The following is a 26,493-nucleotide window of genomic DNA, read 5'->3' as shown; positions in this document are numbered from 1 at the left end:
CGTGTGTGTGCGCGCGCGTGCGCTGAAAGTAGGTCATAAGAGCGAGGCAGCTAGTCACATATTTCTCAGGAAATTTAATTATTTGTAAATCATACGAAGCTATAACGGTAACGGAAAGACAGCGGGATTCCAGCGGGCTGTCCGGTGACATCTGCAAAGCCGGTAAATGAGCTTGATGGTGCTGTGTGCTGCTACACAGACCGCAGACTGCTAGCTGATGCTAATGTTTGCTAACTTAGCCAACCTGGATACGACTTTTTTTTTTCTGTATCAGGATGATGGCGAGACGCGCGTGTTGTTTTCTTCTTCTTCTTCTCTGGCTGGCTGTTGTTTTCTTCTTAATGCTGAACAATAACATTATTAATAAACCATTGAGCAAACAAGTAGCCTTAGCTGAGCTTAGCTAGCTGATCACTCTGATTAGGCCACAGAAGAGCTCTAATGCTGCTTTTCCGCCAGTTTTAAGGATTATAACTAGCTCATCAGTGATTTGATCACGATAACCATGTTTTTTTTTTTTAAAGTATTGTATCGCTGCTGAAGGATGATTCGAGATGATCAGTTTTGAATTCAGCTTGCTGTATTAACCCGGTTTTGTTTGTAAATTGGATTGCAGGGCTGTGCACAGAGTTCCCACCTCTTTTCCGAGGTTATTCACTAAAAACACGCTCAAAAAGTCACGAGAAGTCTCATCTGACGTCACAGGCTCATTTGCATATTCATAGGTTCATCATGATTGATTACAATTTAGGGTACATGATGACTGGTTTTCTAAAGACCCTTGGAGTAAAAGATGATGCAGTGGAGCAGTTTGATCAGAAAATAAAGTATATTATCTCATCTCATTATCTCTAGCTGGCAGGCAAGCTGGAGCCTATCCCAGCTGATTACGGGCGAGAGGCGGGGTACACCCTGGACAAGTCGCCAGGTCATCACAGGGCTGACACATATGGCCCTTTTCCACTACCCTTTTTCAGCTCGCTTCAGCTCACTTCAGCCCGACACGGCTCGCGTTTCAACTACCTTAGAGCAGCACGACTCGGCTCGCTTCAGCCCTGCTTAGCACCCAAAACTCGCACGGTTTGGGAGTGGGGCTGAAGCGAGCCAAACCGAGCCGAGTGGGGCTAGGGGCGTGAGCAGACACTCCCCTGTGCACTGATTGGTGAGGAGGAGTGTCCTCACACGCCCACACACGCCCCGCGAGCACGCTGGGATCTGTAAACACCGTAAACCCGGAAGAAGACGAATTACGAGAATTTCTGAAGCCTTATGCGCCTCGCCTCATCTATACGCTCTTGCCAGTATCTGTTGGCATTGTCGGTGACAACAAGCCACAGCACCAAGACCAGCAACACTAACGACTCCATGTTTATTGTTTACTCTCCGGGTCGTGAGACTACCGCTTAAAAGGTCACTGATGTCACTGTTTGCGCCGCCTAACGACATCACGTGACGTCCACCCACTTTCGCTAACTCCACCCAATGTGTCCACCCACTTCCAGCCAGCACGGTTCAGCGCGGTTGTAGTCGAAATGCAACTCCAACAGCCCCACTCAGCTCGACTCAGCACGGCACGGCTCAGCCCAACTCAGCCGCGTTGGTAGTGGAAAAGCGGCAATAGACACAGACAACCATTCACACTCACATTCACGCCTACGGTCAATTTAGAGTCGCCAGTTAACCTAACCTGCATGTCTTTGGACTGTGGGGGAAACCGGAGCACCTGGAGGAAACCCACGGGGAGAACATGCAAACTCCGCACAGAAAGGCCTTCGCCGGCCACGGGGCTCGAACCCAGACCTTCTTGCTGTGAGGCGACAGCGCTAACCACGTTTACAAAATACTATACCTTCTGTCAAGAATGCAGACAAAAAGAGGCCGCGATAGTAAGTAGTTCTGACTTGGACATGAAAAAATTATGAATGGAACAAGTGACTTTTAATTACTGTCAAGATCACGAAGAAGAGAGTTTAAAATAGAATAAAGTGCGAGGCTGGGACAAGTGGTGGTGGTGAGAAACAATTGGTTGATGGGAATCGTGGTGGTGATGAGTGACGGGGATGACGAGAAACATAGTTGGGGATAAGTGACGGGGCTGATAAGGATCAGCGGCGGTGATGAGTGACGGGGTTGACGAGGAACAGCGGTGGTGATGAGAGCCAGGGCTGATGGGGAACGGCGGTGGTGATGGGTGTCAGGGCTGAGGAGGAACAGCGGTGGTGACGAGGGACAGGGCTGACGACGAGGGACAGGGGTTGGCCGGGAATACCCCTGGTGGCGGGGGTTGATGGGAGCATTGTCTTGTTTAAGCCCAGGTCATTCAGGCTTTACACACTGGTGGTGAGTCAAGTGAACCTGCTCTCAGTTCATTGAAACAGCAGCTGTGACATGAGCTGGACAGCCATATCGAATACAGTACGGTCACTAACATTTGTGCAAAAAAAAAAAAAGTCACCAGATTTGTCACTGTGCTTTTTAACTAAAAGGTTCCAAAAGTCACCAAATTTAGTGAAAAAGTTGGCAACACTGGCTTTGTAGATCCTGCTTTCAGAGTTGTACATCTTCTGTTTCTCATCTCAGCTGGTGTTAAAGTGCATGGTATCTCATTATTGAGCAGTGACGCAGTTCAACTGCTTACGGTGTAATTCTCTCTCTCTCTCTCCCTCCCCATCAGGTTGCTGTTGATCTATGTGTTTACAGTTCACTCACAGTTCAAACTTGTTGAACTAAAATTCTATGTAATTCATAACTAACATGTCGGAGCCATCCTTCTCAGCATACCATGATTTAAACTTCATGTCCTGTTCATTACTTAGCAGTGTTATGTCCTGCTGGGCCACGCCCAATAACATTTATTCAGATTACATTTAAGTACTTTTTTTTTTTTTTGCTGATCAAAGATTAACAGTCTTTATTAATTTTTATATTAACTCAGACAAACTTAATATTTGGTTTTCTGGTCCCCTCATGTCTAATTCATGTTTAAGGCTTTTAAAACGAGTAAAAAAAAAAAACAAAAAAAACAACCCCACAAGGAAAATCTGTGAAACTGAACACACTAAGGGTGTATTCAGACCAGGATAGTTCGATAGTTCACTTGCTTTGGTCTGAACCAAATGGTTTTTTTATTTTTTCATTTTGGTGCGGTTCGCTTTCACACTGTACATTTTAGTAAGCGGACCAAAATCTGTCAACAAAGCCACGCCTCAATTATATTTTGACCCCAGAATAGTATCCAGGTTATTGTAATAGATGAATTTCTTTTTTGCGTCGCTAGTACCGCCACTTTTTGAAAGAATGTCCCTGATTTTAATGTAGGTCTGACGGAGTTTCTTCACTTTTAGCCGACATTGTTCTGGAGAGCGCGTGAACCCCTTCTCCTTCATTTTCTCACTGAATACAGCAAACACGTCGGCATTTTTGTGTGTTCTCTCCAAAAGCTCAGATATGTGGACATCTGCCCATATATCCACAAGGGTACGCGTTTCTTCCTCGGCCCACGTTTGCCCCCTACTCATTTTTTTGTACTCGCCTACCACTGGTGACTGAACGACTGTTGTAAGGTTCCCTTGACAACCGAAACAGTGTTTGCACTTTGTGGTGGAGTGTCAAGACTCTGTTTCCCATAATGCTCGACAAACGACGGAAGCTCCCGAGGTACAAAAAAGCAAAACTGTCGGATTAGGTCCGGTCTGCTTTCACACCTCCAAAAGGTCCGCACCAGGGTTCCTTTGGTCCGGACCGAGTCCGACCTTGCAGCTCGGTCTCGGTCCGCTTGTTTGGTCCGGACCAGAGTTCGGTGGTTTGTATTCAGACCAACCCAAAAGGTCCGGACCAAGGGAAATTTGGTTCGTTTGGTCCGGACCAAACAACGTAGGTGTGAATACGCCCTCAGTCTTGGAAGTTAAATTACATTTCTTTACCTTTTTCTGACTCGACTCGATAATGTAGGGCATAAGCATGACTCCCCCTGGGTTCGAAAAAATATTCTGTACTTTTTTCCTTGAAAAATAGTCATAAGTATTCTTCACTTTTTCTTGGTCTGTATTTTTTCTTAGTTACCGACATATCAAAGTGGACTTAATATAGGTTTATCCCAGCCAAACTGGCACAAATCAAATATATGTACAGATACTGCTAGGCTTCCCAGTTACATATAAAATCTGGGCTCCACTCCAGACTCTAATAAGAGAGACTTGATTTTGGGCGCCCTGTGCACCATCAAGCTAAAATAAACCTCTTTGGTTTGAGCTCACTGAAGGTTATTTTAGCAGGGAATTATTCAAGAGAGGTATTGGGACTCCCTTTAGCCTTTACTTCAACACAAAACTGGATTTACAATTGAACAGAGTCGAGAAGAATCTCGGAACAACCAACAGTGAAGGAATCCGATTTTGCCCTTGATTTATAAACCGGGGCGGCACGGTGGTGTAGTGGTTAGCGCTGTCGCCTCACAGCAAGAAGGTCCTGGGTTCGAGCCCCATGGCCGGTGAGGGCCTTTCTGTGTGAAGTTTGCATGTTCTCCCCGTGTCCGCGTGGGTTTCCTCCGGGTGCTCCGGTTTCCCCCACAGTCCAAAGACATGCAGGTCAGGTTAACTGGTGACTCTAAATTGACCGTAGGTGTGAATGTGAGTGTGAATGGTTGTCTGTGTCTATGTGTCAGCCCTGTGATGACCTGGCGACTTGTCCAGGGTGTACCCCGCCTTTCGCCCGTAGTCAGCTGGGATAGGCTCCAGCTTGCCTGTGACCCTGTAGAAGGATAAAGCGGCTAGAGATAATGAGATGAGATTTATAAACCGAACACAGAATAACACGGCGTTTTACATCATGCTGTTATTTAAAAGCTAGAAGACCAGGGGCGTTTCTGTCCTAGCGATTGAGAAGACCAGGGGTAAGTCACGTTTTCCTGGGGCTTGAACGGAGATTGGCATCGATAGGTTCGGCACATTATATCTCACTTCACAAGGTAATATAAAATAAAAACCCACACATATTTAGAGGTTAGGAGATCTTTATTAGTGATTTTTTTTTTTTTCACTGGGTTTTTTTTTTTGGAAATTTATGTAGTTCATGTCCGCTTCTGTCTCCTTATCATGAACACCCGTAATGTCTCAGGAACCTGAGGCATGTGTCAATTGACTTAAATATCACTGGTAAAATTAGTCATCAGTTTAATAAAATCATCTCACTCATATACAGTATATCTCTCCTTTAGGACCACAAAGATAAATTCTAAGTAACATTATTAAAAATTCCAGATGACCTCCAAGTCAGTTGTTTTCTATTACTCTTTCTTTTTTGAGGGTGGAAATACCTGGGACTAAAGCCTGAGTGATGGGGCCTAACGACGCCACTGTGTTAGCCACGGGGACTCAACACGCCATGCCGCCCGAAACATGGCGCCCTTCAGTCGCTTGCCGGTTGACAGCACTTTCATTTTGGCGCTTATTATTATTATTATACTGACCCCTGTATTATTGACACTGTGTGATGTGTTCGGAGACGGTCGGGGCTCTGACTGTGCCTCCCCCATGGCTGTTTTGGCCTTTAAATCATCTTCAGTGCTTGAAGAAGGCCGCCCAAAAAACTTAATCAGCTTAGACTGCGCCATTGTTCGGTTCACGCAGAGATAATTACACTACCACGCCAGGCCGATTAAGACACAGTGCAATTGGTTAAAAGCTTGGTGCTCATTTGGTCATTACAGTGGATATAAAAAGTGTACACACCCTGTTAAAATAGTTTTTTTTTTTTTTTTTTAATGTACAAAAATGAGACCACGATAAATAATTTAAAAACTTTCCCCACTTTTAATGTGACCTATGACCTGTACAATTCAATTGAAAAACAAACAAATCTGTTGGGGGGGGGGACGTACAATAAGCTGGTTGCGTAAGTGTGTACACCCTTAAACTAATACTTTGTTGAAGCACCTTTTGATTTAATTACAGCATTCAGTCTCTTTGGGTCGGAGTCTATCAGCCTGCCACATCTAGACGTGGCAGTATTTGCCCATGCTTCCTTGCAAAAGCGCTCCAAATCTGTCAGATTGCGAGGGCGTCTCTTGTGCACAGCCCTCTTCAGGGTCACCCCACAGATTTTCAATTGGATCTAGGTCTGGGTTCTGGCTGGGCCATTCCAAAACTTTTTTGGGGTCATTGTCGTGCTGAAAGATGAAATTCATCTTCATCTTTCTAGCAAACACCTGAAGCTTTTGGGCCAGAACTGATTGGTATTTAGAACTGTTCATAATTCCCTCCACCTTGACTAAAGCCCCTGTTCCAGCTGAAGCAAAACAACCCCAAAACATGATGCTGCCACCACCATGCTTCACCCTGGGTGTGGTGTTCTTTTGGTGATGTGCAGTGTTGTTTTTAAGCCAAACATACCTTTTGGAATTGTGGCCAAAAAGTTCAACCTTGGTTTCATCAGACCAGAACACATTTTCCCACATGCTTTTGGGAGAGTTGATGTATTTGTTTTGCAAAATTTAGCCGGGCCTGGATGTTTTTTTAGAGCCTCCTATTTTCCGTTTCAAAAAAACATTAAACTCCGTTTCAGAGAATGGCTAATTCCGTTTCAGACAATTTTTGTTTCAGTTACATGCTCAAATGACAACTAAATTTGGCATTTTTAGATTTTCAACATATAAAATACATAATTCAGAATCAGAATTCTTAAGTACATGTAATAAATGCATGAAATTTTATGTTTCAGGTAACTGGTGTTGGGAGGCATCTGCATGTTTGTTGTCCTTGTGCATCTATCCCTGTAATCCTGCTTTACTGGCCTGCTGTAGTACAACTTTATATAAAGCTTTAAACTTTCTGTACACAGTCTAATATCTTAAAGTGCCATTCCACCATTGGATGTATTCTTTGGCATAAAATACAATATATTTTGACAACATATATAAATGGTATCACTAGATAGAGAAATCTTTTAGCTTCAAAATGATATATCAAACATCATTTTTTGACAACGACAAGTATATTAATTTTGCGACCAAAGTCACCTACCCTTTTAATTTCCGCGCGTGATGTCATCGGCAGGTTACCCTTCTTGTGTACCACGTGACGTGTGACGTGGCACATATTATCAGCAATGGCGGATAGAACACGATAAAAATAATACCAATAAACCTAGCTAATACCAATAAATCTAGCTAACTGAAAGATTAACTCAATTTTTCGCAATTTTTTTGGCCCCCATATACGAGGAGAAATGACTCTCTCACTTTGGGGGTTTCCTGGTCTAAAAATAGACCGACACGTGGTACACAAGAAGGGGAACCTGCCGATGACATCACGTTTCACTACCGCGCGGAAATTAAAAGGGTAGGTGACTTTGGTCGCAAAATTAATATACTTGTCGTTGTCAAAAAATTATGTTTGATATATCATTTTGAAGCTAAAAGATTTCTCTGTCTAGTCATGTTGTCATAAAATATATTGTATTTTATGCCAAAGAATACATCCAATGGTGGAATGGCACTTTAATGCACCTTAGAATCAATACGAAATTTCACTTCACTGAAAATGTGTTTTTCATTTATTTAAGACTGTAGTTAATTAGTGCTGTTAACTTGATTGTTGACTGGCTCCTGCTATTTTCTTTAAAACTTTATATTGTATATTAATACTTTTATGGTTGTCCTTACTCTTTATACAGGTACATTTAAATAAAACAATCTCAGTTATCATTTTATCCATGTTTTTCAAACTTTTCGTTGTTATGCTTACAATGTTTTCAGTGCAACAACAGGTCTAACATAGTGTGTGACAGTGTCCATTTAATATATACTTTAAATGATTCAAATTATTTAACAGTTAACTCTATTATTAGTTTAATTTACATTTTGCCTGTAAATTATTCATTTAATAATGCACAAGTCTTCAAACTCTTTCTTCGGAACATAACTTCTTATTTAAGAACATAAACCATTAAATCATGAAAATAATCAGTTGCTATTATATAATAATAAACTGAAAAGCCTTGGTGCAAACTACTAATGGAAATCTGACTGTTCCAAATCTGCCTTCAAGATCACCATTATCATACAGCATTAGGAGTTCCTTTGTGCTTGAAAATATTCCGTGGCCACACGTTAATAACGCGTGGGAACGAGATCCTATTCCGTGGCCACGACTTGTTTAATGCGTGGGAACGAGATGATTATTAGGTGGCCACGAATTAATAACGCGCAGCCACGAGAAGTGTTAGTCATTTCATCACTGAAACTGTTGACTTTCTGGCATCAGTAGCTTCAGCCGCAAATATGGACAAGTTTGATCTGATTTCGTTTTATTTTAATCTAGGAATTAATTATAATGATATCCTTAAATCACTTGCAGTTAGACATGGAGTAATTCTGAGCAAGACACTTAATTCAGCTGCTCAAAAAGCACGGGCTCAAGCGTAGACAATATGCTGACCTTGGGGAAGTTATAGATTTCATCATACAGGATAAATCCTGTATTTATTACACAATTGACTGCTGCTTAAAAACTGGACATCATCCCATCAGGCTGGAACTTGAATCATCTGGTGGCCACGTGTTATTAATTCGTGGCCACCCAATAATCATCTCGTTCCCATGCATTAAGCAAGTCGTGGCCACGGAATAGGATCTCGTTCCCACGCGTTATTAACTCGTGGCCACGTAATATATATTTTTTTCACCCATGTCACCAGAGAGGCTCCGTAGATTCCGTTTCTGAGCACTAATTCCGTTTCTGACCCCAATTTCCGTCCGTTTTCCGTGATCGCGGAAAATCGGAGGCCCTAGTTTTTCTTTGACCTGAGCTCATAGTCCAGACTTATGGAGAATATGGGAGATTATCACATGTAGTACACAACCAGTACTTCCCAGGAATTCCTGCAGCTCCTTCAGTGTTGCTGTAGGCCTCTTGGCAGCCTCCCTGACCAGTTTTCATCTTGTCTTTTCATCAATTGTGGAGGGACGTCCAGTTCTCAGTAATGTCACTGTTGTCCCATATTTTCTCCACTTGATGACTGTCTTCACTGTGCTCCATGGTGTATCTAATGCCGTGGAAGTTTTATCGTACCCTTCTCCTGACTGATACCTTTCAACAGTGAGATCCCTCTGATGCTTTGTAAGCTCTCTGTGAACCCTGGCTTTTGCTGGAGGATGCGACTGAATAAATATCTGAACTTTATTTGGGGTTAATCAGAGTCATTTTAATTGATGGCAGGTGTGAACCCAAAAAGACTGAATGCTGTAATTAAATCAAAAGGTGCTTCAACAAAGTATTAGTTTAAGGGTGTGCACACTTACGCAACCAGCTTATTGTACTTTTTTATTTATTTTTTTTTATTTCTTTGTTTCTCCCCCCCAACAGATTTGTTTTTGAATTGAATTGTACAGGTTATACATCACATTAAAGGTGGGAAAAGTTTTGAAATGATTTATCGTGGTCTTGTGGTTTTTGTTTTTTTTTTAACATCAGAAAAACCCATCTTTTTAACGAGGTGTGTACACTTTTTTTTTTTTTTATTATTATTATTTTTTTATATCCACTGTATGTGTAGTCGATTTTTATTGGTCACAAGCACGTGCTCATTGTTTACACTCTGGCTTCCTGCCGTCTCTTCACCGGGGTTGGGTTTCAGCAAACGGAGGGATTTCTATAAAAGAGGACTTATGAGAAAAGTGACAAATGCATTCGTCGCTGTGACGACTGCTAGACGTTTTCTCTTCATCACTGATGGATTATGTTCGTCATTGATGAACGCCAGCGGGGACCCTGCATACGTACATACACACAGTACTGTGCAAAAGTCTTAGGCCTCCTGTTTTTATTTATGTATTTATTTATTTATTTTAAATACAAACTTTTATAGATTTCTCTTTTATGACTTCTACATTATCGAGTCAGTCAGTCCAAAAACTTTTTTTTTTCTAAAGCAAAGGGTCGTCTCGCCCCAGATATTGACTTTTTGTTTATGATGGCTTACTGCTTACTTTTTTTTTTTTTTTAAATGTTGAAACATTTAATTATTTTTAAGCCATTTTTGGTCGACAGCATTTCTTTACATAGGTCTAAGACTTTTGCACAGTACTCTGTGTGTGTGTGTGTGTGTGTGTGTGTGTGTGTATATATATATATATATATATATATATATATATATATATATATATATATATATATAAAATTAATTTATTTATTTATTTATTTATTTACCCCTCCTGGTTCTGAGTACAACAGCCTGTTAGCAGGTATCTGGATGGTCCGGATGATTTTGGATGATTATTGATGAATACCACTTGAATTGGTCGCAGGTGTGGCATGTCCAGGCGCAGCCGAAACAGTCGAGCGTGGCGCAGCGTGTGGAGCGGAATCCGGCGGGATGCTGATGCAAAGACGCTGGTGCTGCCCTCGGAGAGCGACGAATGGGGTTGTGACCGTTTACAGGTCAGTGTTTGAAACGGATTCGGATGTGATTTATGCTTATTAACCCAATGGACCCTTCCCACTCACGTGACCTTCGTAAACGCGACCGCCATTTTGGACATGAAGAAATAACGGTTTATGGCACAGACCCTTTCGGTTCTCGCTCATCTAGCTGCTACAATGACTGCGTAGACTGCAACAATAATACCTAACACGAATTTAAGTATCCGTCGTAAAGACGTGAAACTCGTGGAGTGACGAGTGTGTTCATTGATAAGCTAACACAATCTAAAAGTAGACATACCATCACACTGCCCTGGCGCTGTGTACAGTTTACCTTCTATGGTTTGTGCACTCACTATTTGCCATTACTTTCTCCAACCCAGTGTTTGAACTATGCCGATATTTTCGGGGGGTCCCTTTTTTTCCCTGGGGGGGTGCTTGTGCTTGTCTCAGAGTGCGGATCTCCAAACACATGAGAAGCCTATCTTGCGCACATATCACGCGGACTCCACACCTCCACACACGCATCGCATCTGAAGTCATAACTCATCAGGGGAAATCGTGTCCGCATTGGCATGTTCAAAAAACAACCTCGCGTCAACAATGATACCACACGCAAGAAAAAAAGTCAGGCTACTCAACACATCTGATCCACAGCAGCACCAAAGCATCACTGGAAATCATGTCAACAACCAATCTTCCATTTCAACACGCGTCAGCAAACAAATGGCACCACAAACATGAACGAATCGGTCAGGCTACCGATTCCAAACCCACAGCAGACGAATAATTAAATGCATCTTGCCTTAAAGCAGAATCGACCACAAAGGAAGTGTGTTGGCACTGTTGGCACACTTCCTTTCTACTAGTTTGTGTCCCCAACCTGGCAGCAGCAGTCGTTGTCTGTCGTATCGGTTTATTTTATCTTTGATGTAAACACAACACTTCGGATATGCAAATGTTTCCCGTTACACACGATTGCTATGTCCAATAAACATCATTTTGCCAATATTTTAGAGACCATCCATCTTCTCCGTCGGTCAGCATCTGTCGGGATCCGATAAAATGATAAATCTTGCCTTGTGTGTTGATGGTTACTACATCCAGGTGCACAACAATATAATGGCATGATGGAAGTCTTGCTGAAAGTAAAAACTTTCTTTGATGGCTATATTCCTTTCGATGCTTCGCTGTCGTTCCTCGTTGTTGGCTGTGGTAGACTACTGGTAGTTCATGTCCAAAATGGCAGCCGCATTTGTCGTGACGTCACGTGGGATGGGTCCATAGGGAATCGAGAGTGTCATCGATATGCTGTGTTCTCTTACAATAGTGGTTTTACTAGGAATTAAAGGGACATATTTTTAATAAAAAGGCTAATTTCGTGCAGTGTTCAGTGCCATGCTGAAATCTGAATGCCAAGATGTGTATTATCACAACTGTATGTTCTGAATGTTGCTTGGTAAAACAAAAAGATTACGAATGCCCCACACCTGATCTACTATGTTTATATTGTTTAGTACAGTGACTCAGATTCAGAGGCAGAGTATCCTGGCATTGTACCATCAGTGCCAAGTGCAGTGCCAGTAACCGGAGAGTCGTATTGTGGTTGCGATTTGGAGATGGAATCGAATTACGACCCACGTCTACGCAGTTACGCACGGCTGCGAGACTGCCACTGTGGTGAAGATGACCAAGGTACACGTGCACAGATTTATTTTAATTTCGCACCTCTATCTATTTATCGCTTCTCTGATGAATGACATATTGAGTGTTTGATTGGATGTGTTTGTGTGTCAGAATTTGACTGGGTGTGGGATGAGGGCAGTCGGTCAGCAGCGACGCTACTGAGCTGTGAGAACAGGAAGGTGAGCTTCCACTCGGAGTACAGCTGCGGCACGGCGGCTATCCGCGGCTCCAAGGAACTCTCGGAGGGACAGCACTTCTGGGAGATCAAAATGACCTCTCCAGTCTACGGAACGGACATGGTGCGGCTCCACGGCATGCTTACCGAGTCTAGCTTTGCGTTCAAGGGTGTGGCTTTTTTTGAGTTATGATTTTGACCCCTTATAACGGCAGGCATCTTTGAGCAAGAGCAGAAGTTCGAGTAAATGTCACAAAGACAGGAACTCTCTGAACAGAATGCCGATTTTCACATCTGCTACTTTCAATTTGTGGCGGCTTTACCCAAGTGAATGTTGATCTGTGAATTCATGAGGTTTGGTCTTGTGACACGGTAGTAAACAAGTCAGCGAGACTGTTCTGTCGTCAAGGCACGTGCCTGCTTCACACGCATCAGGAAATTTTTTTAGCTCATCCGGCCTTAAGGCCGATGAGTTGTTCCCATGGCGTGGCGTCTGTCATTCACAATTCAGTTAAATCGCATCTCCTCCGTCAATTCTCCACGGATTTCCATTCCGATTGTTTTGTTTGAAAGAACTCATCACGCTGCACAAAACTTGGTCGTTGTTTTGCAAGTGTAAGCCTTGGAAATTTGGAGTCCAGTTCTGCTCCACTGTTGTATGGGGTCCCACAGGGGTCCATTTTAGGGCCGCTGCTTTTTTCTTTGTATTTATTGCCCCTGGGCTCCATCCTGAGAAAGCATGGCATCTCCTTTCATTGTTACGCAGACGATAGTCAGATATATGTGCCACTGAAGAAAAAAAAATGCTTTCTCCCTCACACCACTTCTGTCATGTCTCGAAGACATGAAGGCCTGGATGGCCTTGAACTTTTTAAATTTTAATGAAAATAAAACAGAAGTGATGGTGTTTGGCCCCAGCAGCTCTTGTGAACCCTTGCCCGTTGATTTGGGCCCTTTGGCAGACTATGTAAAGCCAACAGTCACAAACTTGGGTTTTAAGATGGACAGTGATTTTAAATTGGATCGGCAAATTAGTTCCGTAGTGAAGTCTAGCTTCTTTCAAATTAGGCAGCTGGCAAAGGTGAAGCCTTTCCTTGCACAAACACACTTTGAGACAGTAATCCACGCCTTCATAACATCTCGGCTGGATTACTGTAATGCACTTTATTTTGGAGTTAGCCAGTCCTCCCTCGCACGTCTCCAGATGGTGCAAAATGCAGCCGCTCACCTCCTAACTGGAGCACGTAAGAGGGAACACATAACTCCCATCCTGGCCTCCCTCCACTGGCTGCCTGTGCACTTTAGAGTCCATTTTAAGATTCTTTTGTTTGTTTTTAAGTCTTTAAATGGTCTCCCCCCCCCCCCCCCCCCCCCCCCCCACACACACACACACACCCCTCTCTGAGCTCCTTCAACCCTACGCTCCTGCTCGGTGCCTCAGGTCAGCTGACTTGCTGCTCCTGGAGGTACCGAGGTCCAAACGGAAGCTCAGAGGGGACGGAGCTTTCTCCATTGCTGCTCCAAAATTATGGAACGAGCTACCATTGCACATTAGGCAAGCTTCCTCACTGTCCATTTTTAAAACTAGTCTTAAAACCCATTTTTACTCCTTGGCTTTTAACTCCGCATGAGACTCTGCTCTTGTTTTAGTGTTTTTATGGTTTGCTTTTATTTATTGTTTTATTGTTTCTAATTGCTTTTAAAAACAATGAAACAACTGTTTGACTGTTTTTATTTATTTCATTGCTTTTAATTGTTTTATGTCTTTTTATGTACAGCACCTTGTTTTCAACTACGGTTGTTTTAAAGTGCTATATAAATAAAGTTGAGTTGAGTTTTGCTAATGAGTTACCAATTAGGCCAAATGAACGAATTTTCCAGGCCTCTCACTAGAATCATCTCTCCTCTCTGATTGCTCGTCCGATTTCAGTTCTGATCGAGGTTTTGGTAGATCTTCCATTGAGAAACAAAACTTGGTGATTTGTTTGTTGATTTTCCTGTTGTAAACAGCAGTGTTTACAACTTTATTTTCAGTTAAATCCCGTCTCCTCTGTCCGTCAGTTCTCAATGGATTTCAGACCTGATCGTTTTATTTGAAAGAACTTGACCGTCTGCACAAAACTTGGTCATTGTATTGTCAATATTTTGCGAGCAAATGCGTAATTAGGTCAACTTCACACATTTTTCTTCTGACTAGAATTGTATCTCCTCTGTCCTTTATCATGCAAATTCAGTTCTGATTGATGTTTTGGGTCGATCTTCCATTGGGGAACAAAATTGAGTTGAAAACTTTGTTGATTTTCCTGTTGTAAACAGTTTGCCATGGAGGTTGGTCCTCTCTCATATCGTCACATTTCAGTTCTGTTGGATGTTTTGGTACTCATGGTTGTTTTGATGGCAGGTCAGATGAGTTACTACGTTGTTGAAGTTCTGGTTAGCTGTATCTCTTGTCCGCCAACGTACACTAGAGTTTTGGTGGTGAAATGAACTTTTCTTTCTCCGCTTGCTAGGATATCTAGTTAGCTATGCTTTGCATAGGTGTGTGTGATGATGTTTGTGAACGAACACCAACCAAACAAAAAATTTTAGCTCCAGTTACTGGCTAAAGATTTACCGAATTCAAGTCGCCTGCGTAATGACCGAACTTCTTGTGTGTGTTTTGTAGATGGTAGGAATTGGCACATCAGATGTCAATCTGGACAAATACCGACATACTTTCTGCAGTTTACTGGGAAAAGATGAAGACAGTTGGGGCTTGTCATATACAGGTAAACACACTATTGGGCACTGCAAGCATAATAACTTGATAATTAAATCAATTTGTCAAGAAACAGCACAACTAATTGTGTGTATTGACATCCAGGTTGAAACAGACAGTACTACTTGAAAAGCACCTTGTACTACTTTCATGTTATTGCATTATGACAAAGTATTGGGAAGATTCTTGTCAAAATCTTGCTTGCGGAGAGACGGGTTTGCACTATATGGCCAAAAGTATGTGGACTATGGTTGTGGCCATCACAACCATATATTTGGTTTTTCTCCAAACTGTTGCCACAAAGTTGAAACCATATAACTGTCTAGAATTTCCTTTGTGTGTTGTAACTTTAAGATTTCCCTTCAATGAAATGAAAGGACCCAAACCTGTTACAGCATGACAGTGCCCCTATGCACAAAGCAAAGTCCATGAAGATAAGGTTCGCCAAGGCTGCAGTAGAGGAACTTGAGGGCCCTGAAATCAACCCCACTGAACATCTTTGGGATGAACTGGAACTGTGGCTACAACTCGGGTCTCCTCGCCTGACCTCAGTGACTGAATGAACACACATCCCAACAGCCAGACTCTGAAATCTCATGGAAAGCTTTCCCAGAAGAGTGGAGGTTCTAATAACAGCAAAGTGGGGAATAAATCTGGAATGGGATCATCAACAAGCATACATGGATGTATGTGATGGTCAGGTGTTCGCAAACTTTTGGCCATATACTAGTGCATCTCAAAAAATTAGAATACCATGAAAAAGTTCCTTTTTTCATAATATAATTCAAAAAGGTGAACTTTCATTTATTCTATATTCATTACATGTAAAGTGAAATATTTAAAGCCTTTTTTGTTTTAATTTTGATGATTATGGCTTATAGCTCATGAAAATCAGAAATCCAGTATCTCAAATTATTAGAATATTCCCTAAGATCAATCAAAAAAGGATTTACAGTACAGAAATGTCCAACTTCTGAAAAGTATATTCATTTATACACTCAATACTTGGTTGGGGCTCCTTTACCATGAATTACTGTATCAATGCGGTGTGGCATGGAGGTGATCAGTCTGTGGCACTGCTGAGGTGTTATTGAAGCCCAGGTTGCTTTGATAGTGGCCTTCAGTGTATCTGTATTTTTGGGTCGGGTGTTTCTCATCTTCCTCTTGACAATACCCCATAGATTCTCTATGGGGTTCAGGTCAGGCAAGTTGGCTGGCCAATCAAACACAGTAATATCATGGTCAGCAAACCATTTGGTAGTAGTTTTGGCACTGTGGGTAGGTGCTAAGTCCTGCTGGAAAAGGAAATCAGCATCTCCAAAAAGCTCGTCAGCAGATGGAAGCATGAAGTGCTCTAAAATCTCCTGGTAGATGGCTGTGTTGACTTTGGACTTGATAAAATACAGTGGACCAACACCAGCAGATGACATGGCACTCCAAATCATCATAGACTGTGGAAACTTCACACTGGGCTTCAAACACCTTGGATTCTGTGCCTCTCCACTCTTCCTCCAGACTCTAGAACCGTGATTTCCAAATTAAATGCAAAATGTACTTTCATCTGAAAAGAGGACTTTGGACCACTGAGCAACAGTCCATTTCTTTCTCTCCTTAGCCCAGATAAGACACTTCTGACATTGTCTCTGGCTCAGGAGTAGCTTGATATTAGGAATGCGAAAGTTGTATCCCCTTTCTTGAAGATGTCTGTTCGTGATGGGTCTTGATACACTGACACCAGCCTCAGTCCACTCCTTGTGAAGCTCTCCCAAGTTCTTGAATCAACTTTTCTTGACAATCCTCTCAAGACTGCGGCCATCCCTGTTGCTTGTGCACCTTTTCCAGCCACCCTTTTCAGCAATGACCTTTTGTGGCTTACCCTCCTTGTGGAGGGCATCAGTGATCATCTTCTGGACAACAGTCAAGTCAGCAGTCTTCCCCATGATTGTGGTTGTGTGTACTGAACTAGACTGAGAGATACACTGTGTTCATACTGTTTTACTCAAACTCGAAATGAAATATTCTAATATTTTGAGATGTTTTTGTTTTTGTACTGTATGCCATACTGATTAAAATAGAAAAATGCTTGAAACATTATTTTGTGTAATGAGTATATAATATATAAAATTTTCACTTTCTTAAATAACTGATGGAAAATATTGAACTTTTTCACAATATTCTAATTTTTTGAGATGCACTAGTACTTGTATGACATCAGGCTTTTAATAAATTTTTTTTTTTGGCTCTTCTGAAATGATTCAAGTGAACAGATTGAAATCTGCTTAGTGAGATTACTGCAGTTTTTACGTGGATAATCTGAGTATAATCCTGATGTGTAGCACTCATTCAGCACAAGGGATCATGGGAGTTTCTCTGTTTGTAGTGATATATTCTTACTGTATGGAACGTTTGAGGTAGTTTTTAACGATTTTCAATACAAACTGAAAATTTCAACCCCTAATTTATTTAATCAAACCTTCCAGAGCAAGAATTTCAGAAAATGAAATCTCAGAAGTTAGTGTTGCTTACAAATTTCATGTAGCAAGTCATGTAGGTAATTTAAAAAAAAAAAAAAAAGGCCTCAATGAGGCTGTAGCTCATACCAGCCACTGCTGTTGTGTGAGTTTGAAATCTAATCAATCCTGTGGGAGGAGTAGCGATTTTTGTGAAATTGCAAATGATCCCTGTGTAGCTGCATCCATGGTAGGTGGTGCCACCTGATGAACAATTCTTATGTCTTTAGAGTCTTCTGGGTGAGTTTCAGTGAAAACGTCTTAGCAGTTTATAAACGATAGTGTTTGGTGTGACGTCACCCAAAATTTTCAAACGTGCATAAAATGTTAAATATGACTGGTGATGCCGCTGTCTTGACAACTTTTACACAAACCAACTTGTGGAACATTCTATACGAGTTTGATCAAAGCGATTTTTGTGAAATTGCTCGTGACCCCTTTGTAGCCTCATTCATGATAGATGGCGCCACCTGGTGAACAACTCTTGTTGTTACAGTGGTGCTTGAAAGTTTAGAATTTTCTATATTTCTGCATATGACGTAAAACAACATCAGATTTTCACACAAGTCCTAAAAGTAGATAAAGAGAACTCGGTTAAACAAATGAGACAAAAATATTATACTTGGTCATTTATTTATTTAGGAAAATGATCCAATATTACATATCTGTGAGTGGCAAAAGTATGCGAACCTTTGCTTTCAGTATCTGGTGTGATCCCCTTGTGCAGCAATAACTGCAACTAAACGTTTCCGGTAACTGTTGATCAGTCCTGCACACCGGCTTGGAGGAATTTTAGCCCATTCCTCCGTACAGAACAGCTTCAACTCTGGGATGTTGGTGGGTTTCCTCACATGAACTGCTCACTTCAGGTCCTTCCACAACATTTCGATTGGATTAAGGTCAGGACTTTGACTTTGCCATTCCAAAACATTAACTTTATTCTTCTTTAACCATTCTTTGGTAGAACGACTTGTGTGCTTAGGGTCGTTGTCTTGCTGCATGACCCACCTTCTCATTAGATTCAGTTCATGGACAGATGTCCTGACATTTTCCTTTAGAATTCACTGGTATAATTCAGAATTCATTGTTCCATCAATGATGGCATGCCGTACTGGCCCAGATGTAGCAAAACAGGCCCAAACCATGATTCTACCACCACCATGTTTCACAGATGGGATAAGGCTCTTATGCTGGAATGCAATGTTTTCTTTTCTCCAAACATAATGTTTCTCATTTAAACCAAAAAGTTGTATTTTGGTCTTTTCTGTCCACAAAATATTTTTCCAATAGCCTTCTGGCTTGTCCATGTGATCTTTAGCAAATTGCAGACAAGCAGCAATGTTCTTTTTGGAGAGCAGTGGCTTTCTCCTTGCAACCCTGCCATGCACACCATTGTTGTTCAGTGTTCTCCTGATGGTGGACTCATGCTAATTAACATTAGCCAATGTAAGAGAGGCCTTCAGTTGCTTAGAAGTTACCCTGGGGTCCTTTGTGACCTCGCCAACTATTACACAACTTGCTCTTGGAGTGATCTTTGTTGGTCGACCACTCCTGGGGAGGGTAACAATGGTCTTGAATTTCCTCCATTTGTACACAATCTGTCTGACTGTGGATTGGTGGAGTCCAAACTCTTTAGAGATGGTTTTGTAACCTTTTCCAGCCTGATGAGCAACAACAGCGCTTTGTCTGAGGTCCTTGGAAATCTCCTTTGTTCATGCCACTTCCACAAACGTGTTGTGAAGATCAGACTTTGATAGATCCCTGTTCTTTAAATAAAACAGGGTGCCCACTCACATCTGATTGTCATCCCATTGATTGAAAACACCTGACTCTAATTTCACCTTTAAATTATCTGCCAATCCTAAAGGTTCACATACTTTTGCCACTCACAGATATGTAATATTGGATCATTTTCCTCAATAAATAAATGACCAAGTATAATATTTTTGTCTCATTTGTTTAACTTAGTTCTCTTTATCTACTTTTAGGACTTGTGTGAAAATCTGATGATGTTTTAGGTCATATTTATGCAGAAATTTAGAAAAATCTAAAGGGTTCACAAACTTTCAAGCATCACTGTATGTGTCTTTTAAAGTCTTCTGCATGAGTTTCAGTGAAAACGTCCCAGCAGTTTACGAAGAGTAGCGTTTAATGTGACGAGTTACCCAAAAATTTCAGACGCCCATAAAATCGTAAATATGGCAGTCGGTGCCACCATCTTGACAACTTTTATGCGCACCCGCCTGGTGAGCATTGTGTGCGAGTTTGATCAAAATCTGATCAATCCTGTAGGAAGAGTAGCAATTTTTGTAAATCGTGGACAGACGATGATTAGCCCAGGAGTAATAGGGTTATACCCGGAACAAATTAGTAACAAGCTGAAAATTTCAGAATACCTTTAGGAATAACATACTAAAAGTCCCCGGAAATCCCCCTTGTGCTCTCTGAGAAATTCAAGATGGCGTCCAAAATGGCCGCCAAATGGAGATCTGCCCATATCTCAGGCCCAAAACAAAATATTAATGCAATTAAAAGGTCAGAATATATGTTTTGTAGGGTAGGAGAGTAAATTCCAACATGTGTGTATTAATTACATTGTGTATTAACATTATATAATAACAATGTACACATTATTATAACAGTATATTTGTGTATAGTGTGGATCCATTGGTTACTCGTTCACTCCTTATCATCCTATTCTGTTCACAAAACAACAAACACAATTACTAGGGGTTGGAGCACTTATTTTCATTAATATTAATTAAAGTAAATTGGTGGTGTAAAATGAAAAATGGCATGTTAAAAGGTCATGCTGAGTTCAGTCATTTTTAAAAGGTCATGCTGAGTTTAGTCTTTTTTTGTCCGAACACACTGGCATTGCTAGTAGTAAAGACTGGCGCTAGAAACTCAAAGATGAATTTTTTTCCACCCTTAAACAAGCTTGAATAAATTCCCTACTTCATTGATGGTACAACAAAGGTCCAAGCATTACAACTGAGGCACTGAGAAGTGTTTAAGTCTACTCATTGTTTATAAGCAAGAGCTTTTATTGAGGCAGACCTTTTTGTCATGAAAGTCGCCAGAATGTTGAAGAAGTGTACTGAAACAGCTTGCCATTGTAGTTTTAGAAGATAGAGTTCTCAAATTTAATTTCCCTTTAATATTTTATCAAAGCTTAAAGATGCACTAAATATTAAGGAAATTGATGTCTAACTGTTGTCTTACATTATGTTCATGTATGTAGGTAGCCTACTAAGCTAATCTGTCAATCATGTCAACCATCAAATTCCATGTAATTTCCACATTAATGACCTTGTAATCTTGGTTAATTTTAATTTTAACAGTGTGACAATGGTGAATTTGCATTGCTTGTATGAGAGAACATATAATTTAACATTTTAATTGCATTTATATTATGTTTTATCCCTGAGATATTGAAAAATCTCCAATCGGCGGCCATTTTGGACGCCATCTTGAATTTCTCAGAGAGCACAAGGTGGATTCCCGGGGACTTTTAGTATGTTATTCCTAAGGGTATTCTGAACATATTCTGAAAAATTCAGCTTGTTACTAATTTGTTCCGGGTTGGACTCAATTTTGAGCTAATGCTCTTGGGCTAGATGGACAGACGTGTGATTTGCGTAAGCTCATCCTGCCTGGCCTACAGCCGAATGAGCTAAAAATGCATCCACAATAACTTTTTTTTTTTTTTTTTTTTAAATTGTGTTTCAGTATTCTGTGTAATGAATTATGAATGTTGGTCTCTAGGGTTGTTGCATCATAACGGTGACAAAGTGAACTTCTCATCGCGGTTTGGTCAGGGATCCATCATCGGCGTTCACTTGGACACCTGGCACGGAACTCTGACCTTCTTTAAAAACCGCAAATGCATTGGTAAGAGGCGCTTTACACATGACTAATAATCATGATGTCATGATGTTGAGATCATGCTGAAATTGTATTGGCTGCAGAACAGCACAGGAGAAATTGATGCACACGTACAGTGCTCGTCAAAAGTTTGGGCACACACTTGCTCATTACTTTGAATCTACACTTTTGACTGGTACCAAACAAATCCTATATAAAGTCAATTCATTTATGTCTTATATATTGCATTATTCCTATTCAGTGCCGTTTCTGTCCGTGTGTGTATAGGTGTAGCTGCTACAAAGCTGCAGAACAAGCGTGTGTACCCGATGGCATGTTCGACAGCTGCCAAAAGCAGCATGAAGGTGATTCGCTCAGTCTCCGCCCCCACCTCACTTCAGTATCTCTGCTGCTGGCGTCTGCGTAAGCTCCTCCCTTCAGGAGCTGACGCCCTCAGAGTGTTGCCCCTCCCACCAGGACTCAGGCACCTCCTACATTCCAAACTTGGCTGGGTGCTAAGCTTAGACCACTCATATACGCATACAAACTCGAACGCGCACACACCAGCCGGGCCCTCTTCAGGCAGCGAATCGGACGGCTGCGCTTCAGATCCCGAGGCCTGCCAGAGGAAACGCTGCCGCTGGACCTGAGGCAAACACGTGTGTGTGCGTGCGTGCGCACACACACACGCATCGATAAACATATATGTATACACCCATACACACACACACTTAGTTGTCACGTCTTTTCAGTTTCTAACTCATACAAATACAATGGACTGAGAGAGAAAAGGTTCAAAAATGTCTTTGAGATGTTAACGCACCTGATTTAACAACTAGCCTCTCCGCATTGAGGATACCATTTTTGATTTTAATCTCTATATGAGACTTAAAATTGTGTGGATCATGGTCAGACATGCATAATTCAGTACTTTTCTGGATGAACAGATCATGTAAAAGATGCGCACATGCAGTCTGGTGTATCATGACTCAACAGTGAACCATCATTCTGCTTTATAGTGTTGAATGTTCCTGCTCTGTCCTGTCTGTCTCTTTCAGGGGTTTGGAACAAAAACAGTCATGTGTTTCTCCATCCCATATGAACCAGTTGTATAAAATCTCAGTATTATCTTTACCTTTAACCTTCAGCACTGTGCCCTTGTCTTACCTGTACTTCAATATAGCTTATATCCATACGGTTAGAATGAGTAAAATGGACACTCCGATGCATAGTTGGGTTTAGTTAATGTTAATTTGATGTTCCGTAAAATGTGTAATTCACCATCCAAATCTGCAAACAAGGTGACTATTTTGACAGCAGGTCTCATCAGTATAACATTTGATATGCTGAATGCTACATTTAACTATTTCTTGAAGTTACCACATTGGAGAAGTTTGGAAGAATCACATTAATGTCTTTTGCTACAACAGCTATGCCACGATATCGTGGTATATAGCGGTGTCGTCCGAGCAGAAGTGCCAACATGTATGGTTTGGCTGGAGTATGTTTAAATAATATTGGCTGGCTTTGAGTGGTATATCAGATCTATTCCATTCAGCTAGCATGGTATTGAATAAGTCGAAGACGAGTAGCTGAATGGAATAGATCTGGTATACCATGATAAAAGCCAGCCAATATTATTATTGTTATTATACATGCACATTCCTTTGGGGTGTTCAATGTGTCTTTGAAAATTCTGTCAATCTTCTGTATTTAACGATGCAAACCTGGCGGCCATGTTTGTTTACAAATTGTCAGTCGCTCGCTAGTGTGGAAGTTTGCCGTCTCTGACGTGACACGTCATGTCTTAACCATGCAACATCGTAAGCCATATTCAACGCTCATTCTCTATTGTGTAGAGTGACGTAATACACGTAGGATAAGCGATATGCTAACAATATTGCATGCCATCAATCCAAATGAAGGAAACCTGCTAGAAGGGAATAGAACATGTTTTTATTCCATTGAAAAAGTGTCCTGAATGTATAATAATTGCGATTTAATTAATGCATCGTCCATTCAGTCGATATGTTTTGATATCAAGAAAACGTAAAATGACTTCTGAATTTACTCATTTATTATATTAATGGGGCAGCATGGTAGTGCAGAGGTTGGCACGGTCACCTCACTGCAAGAAAATTCTGGGTTGGAACCTTGTGGCTGACCGGGGCCTTTCTGTGTGGAGTTTGTATGTTCTACCTGTGCCACCATGAGTTTCCTCCGTGCCCTCCGGTTTCCTCCAACAGTCCAAAGCCATACAGTTGGATCAACTGGCTAATCTAAATTGCCCATAGGTGTGAATGCAAGTGTGAATGGCTGGGTGCAATATATTGGTGACCTGTCAAGGGTCTACTCTGCCGCTTGCCCAATTCAGATTGGCTCCAGTGCCACTGTGACCCTCATTGGATAAGTGCTCTAGATGATTGATGAATATATGGCTATATTGATGAATTATGATGGCTATGATTTTGTTTATAAAAATCGGCATGATCAGTGCCACTTCTGGAAGATTGTCATCCACTTGTCCTTTCCTTCCCAAGTTGTGGTCTTGGCAAAATCCTCAGACGCTCATGGCCTCTACACTGATTTGAGCCAGACTAGCAGACGGTAATTCCGCAATCAAGCTACATTTTAACTCCAATATTGTGTATACAGCTCCAATAATGCCAGCTTTTTGATGTCTCTGCTATTGTTCCTATGTCTTACATGTTCAAATTCTCGTATCGCCCCAGCCTGGTGACCTTTTAAATGTGTATGGATGAAGCCAGGATACATATAATTAAGTTATTCCACGAAATGGAGTCGTACATGAGCTGATGGCCGACAAGGCGCGTAGCACCAAGTTGACTACAAGCCATGTACGACGAGATTGAGTGGAATAACTGTTTTATTCTATCCAGGTTCACTGGATTTTCGGAAACATAGCATTTTTAGTTTTTGCAAATTCGATAAATAAAAACTTGATTACAAAACGTCTGGCAAAATCATTTCCGCTTCGAATGGAAACAAACCGGCGAAATGACAGTAGCAAATTGTGAAAAATGTGGTGATAATTCTTGAAAAATAAAAAAAAGATACATTCTGACCATCAAATACTTTTATTCCATATTTTGTTGAATTTTTTTTTTGGGAGGGGTCGGGTCTTTAGGGTTTTTTGACAGTTGGCCAACCAGCTTGGGGGGGCAAGATTCTTTTAGCTATTTCTGTTTCTTTTAAATACTTGATGATTTTTGGGGTTTGTTTTCGAGTAGAGTTTTTATTTCTTCCTCGGTTGGTTCAGCAACATGCTCCGCCATTTTGTTTTTCTCTACTCACGGTATATGAGCTGATAGCCTAGTAGTAGAGTAGCCAATCTGAGCGTGTGATTGCTCATATCCAGTGAATATGGATAGAATAAAAAAAAAAGATATAAAATTTTTAAAAAATAATTTTTTTTTTTTTTTTTGTCTTGCTCTTACAAATAGAAACTGCTGGGGAAAAATTTAGGATCTGAATGCTTGTTTTGCAGAAATGCCATTTCAACCTGGATTTGAATTGAACGGATGATGCACAAATCACAATTTTAGTCTGCTTACTACACCCGTTGAAAACTACGCTTTCTGCTTTCTCAGATAAAGGGGGTGTGAAATGCAGATTTGGTCCTGATGATGGTAATTTCCTCTTGCATCAAATTTTATCAGCTCAGAGCTCACACTTGAGGGCGAAGTTCAAACCTTTCTGCTGGGTTTGTGACAAAAGACAAGCGGGAATACCGTGGGGCGTACTATGTCCTCGTATATCCTCTGGTTGGTAAAAGTGTAGAGTAGAATGCACGGTTTACCATTTATCCTCCTAGCACAGAGCCGTCTTGTCCACCAGCATACGCTAAGGTTTTCTCTTAAGATCCTACTCTTTATCTCTGCCTGCTACGATCTTGTTTTCAGAGTTGGTACTTTTCTCAAGGACACTTTCTTGGTACTGCAGCAATGAACCTGACAAATTATATTCCATCTTTATTACTATCATCCTCTTAACTTTTCTGTCCTTTCAGGTGACATTTTTTTGTATTATTCTATGTTAAATAGGAGCTTTTAAAACACTTATTCCTGCTTTTAATCATTTTACTCCAGACCTTTTGCCAAGTCGTCTGGCTAGCGTATTAATGTCTAATGGGTGTGGTCTTTTGCTGACATTTAGTCATACTGTTCCAGTTTTATCAAATCCTGGTTGAGTTTTTATTTGTCACTGGCATAGTACTGTTGTGTAAGAGTGGCTGCCTGTGAATTGTGCACAGCTGTGTCAAACGCTGCCATCAAATACCTGCATGAACCTGTGATTTGAACTCACTTTGGTCTTAACACAGCATTTGTGGTGCTTTGTGCCATCATCATGACCTCTCTAAGGCTTCTCACTGGGGCTGCTTCTACCCTGATGCAAAGCAAAAGCACTTCATACCGGATTTGAAGAAATAAAGAGAGTAAACCAACAAATGTGAAGTTAATGTTTTGCTTTTGCAACAAGATCTTAGATCTTTCTTTTATCTCAGTTAGAGGAGCTAACGTTCAATTCTTATGCTGTCTAAACAGAATACCTGCCCTTATTCTTATAACAATACTTTTTTTTTTTTTTTTTTAATGTCTCCCTCACAGAGTTGTATTTATCAAGTATGGAGTTTTAAGTGTGTGTATAGGTTTTGTAATTCACTGTACAAACAGTTTTTGTTATGCATTAAAGCACTTTTTCCGCTCACTGTATGCATATATAAATGCATACAGATCCTTTATGTTCCGGGGGTGGGTTTCCTAAAAGCCTCTTAACGTAAAGAGCATCTTAACTAGGAGAGCGAGAGTTTTCATTGTGCTGCTTGCTCTACCATTTAACGATGATCTTTGTGCTGCGATGCTTTTGGGAAACTCAGGCCTGTTGTGTACATATTGTATGTATTTAGCTTTCTCTCTCTCTCTCCCTTTACTATATGTCAAGCATGGGTTTTAACTGATGTATGATTTTAAAGGGATTGGATAAAAATCCTACACATGCGAAGGGGAAAAAGGCTGGATATGTAGACTGTTTTTTAAGCATAATAAAGGATTAAAACCG

The 26,493-nt window shown here is 41.1% G+C and overlaps 1 protein-coding gene across 2 annotated transcripts; it reads left to right on the top strand.

Moving 5' to 3' along the window:
- spsb3a (splA/ryanodine receptor domain and SOCS box containing 3a) lies at positions 1-26,493 on the top strand. 2 transcript variants are annotated; one of them, XM_060901935.1, is made up of 7 exons: positions 1-162; positions 10,304-10,436; positions 11,941-12,113; positions 12,216-12,403; positions 14,945-15,047; positions 21,316-21,441; positions 21,703-26,493. In XM_060901935.1, exons 2-7 carry the CDS (start codon positions 10,372-10,374, stop codon positions 22,062-22,064), a joined length of 1,017 nt encoding a protein of 338 aa, XP_060757918.1. In that variant the 5' UTR covers positions 1-162; positions 10,304-10,371; the 3' UTR covers positions 22,065-26,493. The 2 variants fall into 2 exon arrangements, with proteins under 2 accessions (XP_060757918.1, XP_060757917.1); XM_060901934.1 differs by having other exon boundaries at positions 11,936-12,113.

Source organism: Neoarius graeffei, chromosome 20 (genome assembly GCF_027579695.1).
Source record: "Neoarius graeffei isolate fNeoGra1 chromosome 20, fNeoGra1.pri, whole genome shotgun sequence".
In the NCBI taxonomy this organism is placed as follows: Eukaryota; Metazoa; Chordata; class Actinopteri; order Siluriformes; family Ariidae; genus Neoarius; species Neoarius graeffei.
The sequence above is the reverse complement of the archived record's forward strand: the minus strand, read 5'-3'. Positions and strand labels throughout refer to the sequence as shown.

Bases quoted from the DNA above. Each gene is read 5' to 3' on its own strand.
- spsb3a (XM_060901934.1), top strand. From the start codon at position 10,311: ATGTCCAGGCGCAGCCGAAACAGTCGAGCGTGGCGCAGCGTGTGGAGC. The intron at 10,437-11,935 runs GTCAGTGTTTGA...TATATTGTTTAG, and splicing joins GGGGTTGTGACCGTTTACAG to TACAGTGACTCAGATTCAGA. The intron at 15,048-21,315 runs GTAAACACACTA...GTTGGTCTCTAG, and splicing joins TTGGGGCTTGTCATATACAG to GGTTGTTGCATCATAACGGT.